The sequence below is a fragment of the Bombyx mandarina genome, chromosome 04, assembly GCF_030267445.1.
Source record: "Bombyx mandarina strain Sakado chromosome 04, ASM3026744v2".
NCBI lineage: Eukaryota > Metazoa > Arthropoda > Insecta > Lepidoptera > Bombycidae > Bombyx > Bombyx mandarina.
The window spans coordinates 12,692,193-12,699,114 of record NC_143211.1 but is presented as its reverse complement, the minus strand read 5'-3'; the positions used below and the strand labels follow the sequence as shown (position 1 = coordinate 12,699,114).

Below are 6,922 nucleotides of genomic sequence, written 5' to 3'. Positions count from 1 at the left end.
ACTCCAAAATCGTAGATTTACAGGAGAAGCATTTAAACGAAAAAAAGTTAATAAAATCTTTATTATTGCAGATATATTTATGGTTTTTTTATGTAGCTAGCTGATTTACTCTTGCTTCGAACCCTATTAATAATAATTAATTGTAATACTTTTAACATAGTGAAGCAATTTGCGTGAAAAACAAAATTTCAAAATTTTGAGTTAGAGTAGTGTTCATTGGAGGCATCGATTTATGCAGTTGCAGTCAGTAGATAATAGGTATAGTTTATAAAACTTTATTTAATGATTATTGTAAAAATACGAGTACGATTTTAATAATCGGAACTTTCTGTTTTTTTTTTTATTATTTCTTATATGAGTGGACGAGCTCACAGCCCACCTGGTGTGAAGTGGTTACTGGAGCCCATAGACATCTACGACGTAAATGCGCCACCCACCTTGAGATATAAGTTCTAAGGTCTCAAGTATAGTTACAACGGCTGCCCCACCCTTCAAGCCGAAACGCATTACTGCTTCACGGTAGAAATAGGCAGGGTGGTGGTACCTAACCGCGCGAACATACAAGATGTCCTACCGCCAGTAATGTACAAGCTGATATGATTTTAATTTGGCTATTGTATGATTATAGATAATTTACTTTATAAGTACCGGAGTTTTATGTATACTTTTTAATTGCATGGACAGGCTTGCGAGGTCACGGCCTATCTCTCATTAAGTGCTACCGGAAAAGAATCTAACACTGGCACGGTTGCATCGCTTGATACGAATGCACCGAGTATCTTCTTATATCCTTTAAGCCACGACGACTTCAGACACCAATGTCTTATCCTTTAGGCCATGGGGACTTATAACAACCCTATTGTAACAGCTGTCCCAATCCTTCAAAACGGAACAAATAACTGCTTAGCCAGAAAGGAGCTAGGTGGTGGTCCCTACCCGTGTGGGAATACGCTTTACACAAGTAAAACCAGACGAAACCATCCGTTGGTGATTATATTATACTGTCCGATTTTCTTGGAGGCTATAAAATAATTTAGGTTCAGCCATTACGTTGAAGTGATAATGTAATAATCATTTTGAACATCAATATGTTTTCTTGTCACATTTTAAAGATACAACAAATAATATAAATAGAATGGTAAGTAATAATCCACCATAGTTTTATTAAGTTTCAATTTGTATTTTTTTTTATTGCTTATATGGGTGGACGAGCTCACAGCCCACCTGGTGTTAAGTGGTTACTGGAGCCCATAGACATCTACAACGTAAATGCGCCACCCACCTTGAGATATAAGTTCAAGGTCTCAAGTAGAGTTACAACGGCTGCCCCACCCTTCAAACCGAAACGCATTACTTCTTCACGGCAGAAATAGGCAGGGCGGTGGTACCTACCCGTGCGGACTCACAAGAGGTCCTACCACCAGTAAATAAAGTAAATAAATCCTAAAATAAAGACAAAATAATGCAAATTTATTATTAAAGTTTTATTAGACGAACATATTACACAAACACTGGTGGTAAACTACAACTCCACTAAAGTATTGAACTATTTACAGACAACTAACATAATTTATGTCGAACAATTTAGCGAGATAGGAAACATATTGGATCTTGAAATATGTTACATACATTATTTATAAATTTATTAAAAAATCATAATAGGCACATTTGTATAGTAGATTTGTATAATATTCAAAAGATCTCTATCTCATATTCTGAACATTTCGTATTTTTTACAAGTGTTTGTTTTATTTTAATTGTAGGAATTTGTTAATGGCACAAGTACAGTGAGGCTGAACCGGTTAGGTTTTTATGCCTGGCTAAAGTCTAATTTCAATTACGTCTGATACTTTGAGGTTTTGGTTTAATTTAAAAAAATGTCCTTTCGAATGTACAATACAAAATGAACTTTATTTGATGTTATGCGTATAAAAGTACATAGATAAAAATTCGGTTTTATGTAAAGCTTCTAAAACATTTAAGGTACAATAAAAGGACAGCACCTTACTCTTAGACTTTATTTGCCTTTGGCTTAGTATTATTTAATAATTATTACACACAAAAATAGAGAACTGCAACAACCCTCATCACTTCATGACGTATATCTGTGACCCCGTAAAATTTAATGTTTCAGAAATTTTAATAAATACAAAACAATTAATTGCATTAAATAAAACCAAAAAAATGTATATGTTGAATGAAGTCAACAATTTAAAAAAATCTTCAAAAATAAAAATTACTCATAACTTAATTCTGACCTCTGACCAAATAATACCTTTTAAGTTAAACTATCCATCCAGTAATATCCATATTTTAAGTTAAGTATCAATTTTTAAACTAATTAATTTCTCTGCCCATAGCACGCACATGTTTTGGTCAATTCTTACAGTATTTGCCAAGACGTAGTTTGTTGCAATTCATTACTATTAAACAAAAATGAGATTCTTATCTACAGTATTCTCAGTATATACACAACAAATTTAACAACTATACACAAATAATATTTTCACAAGACAAAACTACGATCTAGAGGTGGCATGAAACAAATTTACACATACATAACATCATGGAAGTAATAGAGAAACATCAGTTTGAATTTGTCGATGAAACCATTCGATAAATCAGTTAGATTATTTTTTGACACGACACAAAACAATAATAAAGGATTTTAACAAACACGACGCTGAATTAAATGAATTAGCAAAAGCAAGTAAAAATTTGGTCACTTTTTTAACTTTATTTACACTAAAGTAAAAATAATGGGTCACTAAAGATTTTTCAGTTAGTTTCGTTTCCCTTTCGACTTCCCATTAACCACTGGCTCTTGCTGCTGGTTCTTCCGAGGCCGTAAAATGAAATTCAAATTATAAGCGGTATTAACAGCGTAGTAGACATTTGCATTCGATGGGAGCAACATCTCTGTAAAGCGGAAAACGTAGTGTTAAAACTAGCAAATTTTAGTATATATATTATTATCATCATCATTATCATCATCAGCCTTTATCTGCCCACTGCTGGACATCGGCCTTCCCTAATGCCTCCCACAGAGTGCGGTCCTCCGCCTTCCGCATCCAACGACTTCCCGCCGTGCGCACTAAGTCGTCGGTTCCCTTGGTTGGAGGACGCCCCACGCTCCTTAGTATATATAGTTTAAGAAATTATAATTTTTTGTTGAATGTGCACGAGAAACAATATCTTACGTGCCGCCTGGTAATAATCGTTTAGTTTAGCCCATAGACGTCAAAACTTGTTATCATTCACACATCCACGAAGTTAAATTCTAAATTAATTGCTTGGTAGCAGAGAAATAGTCTTAAGAGGCCTTTTCAGTAGTAAATGGCAATTGATGTATAAATGTCCATTGACGAATCTTTTAGTCTCCTTTTACAACGGATGAATGACTTCAAACTCGGTTGTGTTATTCTCGGACAATATACAGTCATTTATTGTTCTACGAATTAATTTTATTTAAATAAATAAATTTTAGTATCAACTTACCTCGTTCGGGTAGTACTTGAGCCAAGGTATAAGAATCGGGATCCCCATCAAGATTGAGTTTGAGCATTGCGTTCCGAATTACTTGGGGCGTGCGTTCATTGTTACTTAACATAATGGACTTGTACAACACAACGCCTTCGGTTTCTGCACAATCCGACTCATATGTCACTCGTATTATATAAAAGTCTGGGCCACTTCGAACACCCGGATGTGCAGGACTGCCCCCAGCTTTACCGTTTGGCTTCTGTCCACTGTTAGCACTGGACAATGAGACATCCAGAGACGGCAGCGATGAAGACGAAGAACCGTGTGACAGCCTCGTCGGAGAGATTCGCCTTTCAAGACTATCTCTCTTCCAAGCGGTAGTTGTTCCATCGGTTTCGCAAAAGAATTGTGAACTATTGCTAGAACTCGTGCTGGCGATCGAGTCGTTTTTCCTATGACTTTGAACGTTGGCGTCGTTTATCTTCTTTGGTCGTCTCTCTTTGGGTGGGTTCGTCGGTGGCTCAATTTGACAAGATAGCTGATATGCTTCCCTGTCATCAAGCACAATAACCGAATCAAACCACCGGTCAAACATCGGATCGGAGGGTAAATGGTACGCGTTGGCAGCTCCTTGCAGTAATTTGATTTGAGCCAGCACTTCAAATTCTTTACGTTTCTTATCAAAATTAATCAAACCGTCGGTTACTGTATCCGGAATGGCAGTATCTATCATAGTGAGATCGGTCAAAAACGTGCCGAGATATGGAATGGTCCCGTGGCTGACACCTGGTGAGCCGCGCTCGTGAAGAAGTTTTTGTAATTGACGATCGTTTTCTCCCACAGTATCAGCAAATTTAGCAGTACCTTCGCGCATCAGCAACTCTCTCTGAGCCCATCTGTTATTGTCTTCACTGAAAATTCGGGCTAGTTCATCGTAAAGCTCAGCTTTTTCTTTTTGTAAAGTCGCCCACGTTTTTCTCAGTCTATAAACCGGATTGCTCTGCAACCCTGAGATAATCGCTTTGAGCGATGAAAAGTTTTTAAGAACTCTCAGTTCGCGAGCTATATCAAGCCAGGCAGCAAGAATATCGGCACGCTCGGCCGGCTTCAAGTTGAGCTCCACGAGTACAGTCGAAATGACGCGGAACGATACCGCATTGAACTGGTTGACGGTTGCGAGGACAGTGGCCGCGTCATGGGAACGATCCTTATCTCTACGTGACCAGACGGCTCCAAGGCACTGGTGGGGCACGAGCTTCTTGAACAGCTCCATGTCCATCCTGGTAAGTTGTTCGGCGAAGTGTCGATGGGGAACGTGTGGCAGGCGGTAGGCGCTGGTGAGATGTGCGGAGAGGCGCATGCCAGGCGCAAGGCACACGGCGCCCCCTCCAGACATCTGCACACCTCCATTTCGTTCCGCACTAAATATGGCTAGCTTCTGTAATACCTGAAAAATTATCCTTAATTTAAGATCACTTGTAGTCATGGTGTAAAGGATAAGACGTCCGATACATTCGTATCTAGCGATGCAACGGTGTTCCCATCCGCAGGCAAGTACCTTTTTTTTCTAATGAAATACGTAATGAAATGCTCACAATTGACTTCCACGGTGAAGGAATAACATCGTGTAATAAAAACCAAATCCGCAAAATTATAATTTGCGTAATTACTGATGGTAGAACGTCTTGTGAGTCCACACGGGTACCACCACCCTGCAAATTATGTTTCGGCTTGAAGGGCGGGGCAGCCGTTGTAGTGTAAAACTGAGACTTAGAACTAATGTCTCAAGGTGGGTGGCGGTATTTACGTTGTCTGTATCTATGTTTTTTTTTTTTTATTGCTTAGCTGTTTGGACGAGCTCACAGCCCACCTGATGTTAAGTGGTTACTGGAGCCCATAGACATCTACAACGTAAATGCGCCACACACCTTGAGATATAGTTCTAAGGTCTCAGTATAGTCACAACGGCTGCCCCACCCTTCAAACCGAAACGCATTACTGCTTCACGGCAGAAATAGGCGGGGCGGTGGTACCTACCCGTGCGGACTCACAAGAGGTCCTACCACCAGTAATTACGCAAATTATAATTTAGCGGGTTTGATTTTTATTACACGATGTTATTCCTTCACCGTGGAAGTCAATCGTGAACATTTGTTGAGTACGTATTTCATTAGAAAAATTGGTACCCGCCTGCGGGATTCGAACACCGGTGCATCACTTCAACACGAATGCACCGGACGTCTTATCCGTTAGGCCACGACGACCACTATGTGCTCCGGTTACCACTTAACACCAGGTAAGGTAGGCCGTAAGCTCGTCCACCAAATCTAAGCAATAAAGAAAAACTGTTATTATTTTCATTGCAATGAAAAGTATGGTTTTATAATTTATCTTTAATTTTTACCTTCGAGTGTAATTCTGATCCGGGTAAATGAAGTTGCGTGAAGGCGAGCAGCTGTTGCAGTGCGGGATGGTGAGGCGGCTGCCGAAAGTCCTCCGGATATGTGTCCAACCACACGTGGAGACACGCTACAAGAGTCCTGAAATATAGATAATAATAAAACAAATAGAAAACTTATTATTGCAAAAACACAAAGAGTTACACGAGGGAAATAAATCGACCAGCTGTTTTGAGCTATATTGCGCTTATTTACATTCTATTAGCTGTAGCGTCTGTACACAATTTAATCTGATTGACAATATACTAACGCATGGTCACCTCTTTTATATCAGGCCCGATATTTTTCAGATGTAATGATCTGTATTTTTCAGAGTAAATCCTGGTTCAAATATGAAACGTTTGTGTTCAACAAAACAAACTTTGTTATTATTTTAATTGCGAGGCCAACACGGCCTTTTAGATACAACAAAAAAGTAGTCGATTATTAAGATGAACTTTAGTGAAATAAGAGCGTAAAAAATCCACATCAGCTTTCTTGCACCCGTTTTAATTATTATGCAAATACATTTAAAGCTAGCTTAGATAAAATTACTACCATCCCTCGAAAGCAATTCGCGAAGTAATAAAATGTTTCGATTTGAAGGTTGGGCCTCATGTCTCAAGGTGGACGGCGCCATTTACGTGGTCTGTAAGTTCTGATAACCTCATAACAGCAGCTCGTTCACCTGGCTATGCAATAAAAAAAAATAAACAACTAACTGGATCTTTAGTAAATTGAAGCACAAAATATAACGAAATCGTGAAATAAACTACATTTTTGTTTTATACTACATATTTAATAATTTAAGCACAATTTTTAAATACTTTATTCGAAGCTCTCAGTGTTAATATAACGTGCCATTCTGTTAATAGATATAATCATTAATGTAAGCTAATAAATTCTTACATTATCTGAACACAACAAATAAAAAAAAGTAGTATAAAATGTGATTTTACAATAAAATGAAATTTGAAAATGGCAGCCCTGTAAAGTCTACA

The 6,922-nt window shown here is 38.2% G+C and overlaps 1 protein-coding gene across 8 annotated transcripts in view; it reads right to left on the bottom strand.

Moving 5' to 3' along the window:
• Positions 1-1,463: 1,463 nt before the first annotated feature.
• The window catches only part of Rgl (Ral guanine nucleotide dissociation stimulator-like), a 28,324-nt gene continuing 22,865 nt past the window's right edge, over positions 1,464-6,922 (bottom strand). For all 8 annotated transcript variants that reach the window (XM_028175663.2, XM_028175664.2, XM_028175655.2 and 5 more), the window contains 3 exons: positions 5,888-6,023; positions 3,499-4,930; positions 1,464-2,919 (listed from right to left, as the gene is read on the bottom strand). In XM_028175663.2, coding sequence (XP_028031464.2) covers positions 2,783-2,919; positions 3,499-4,930; positions 5,888-6,023 — 1,705 coding nt within the window. In that variant the 3' untranslated portion in view covers positions 1,464-2,782. The remainder of the gene's footprint in view (positions 2,920-3,498; positions 4,931-5,887; positions 6,024-6,922) is intronic.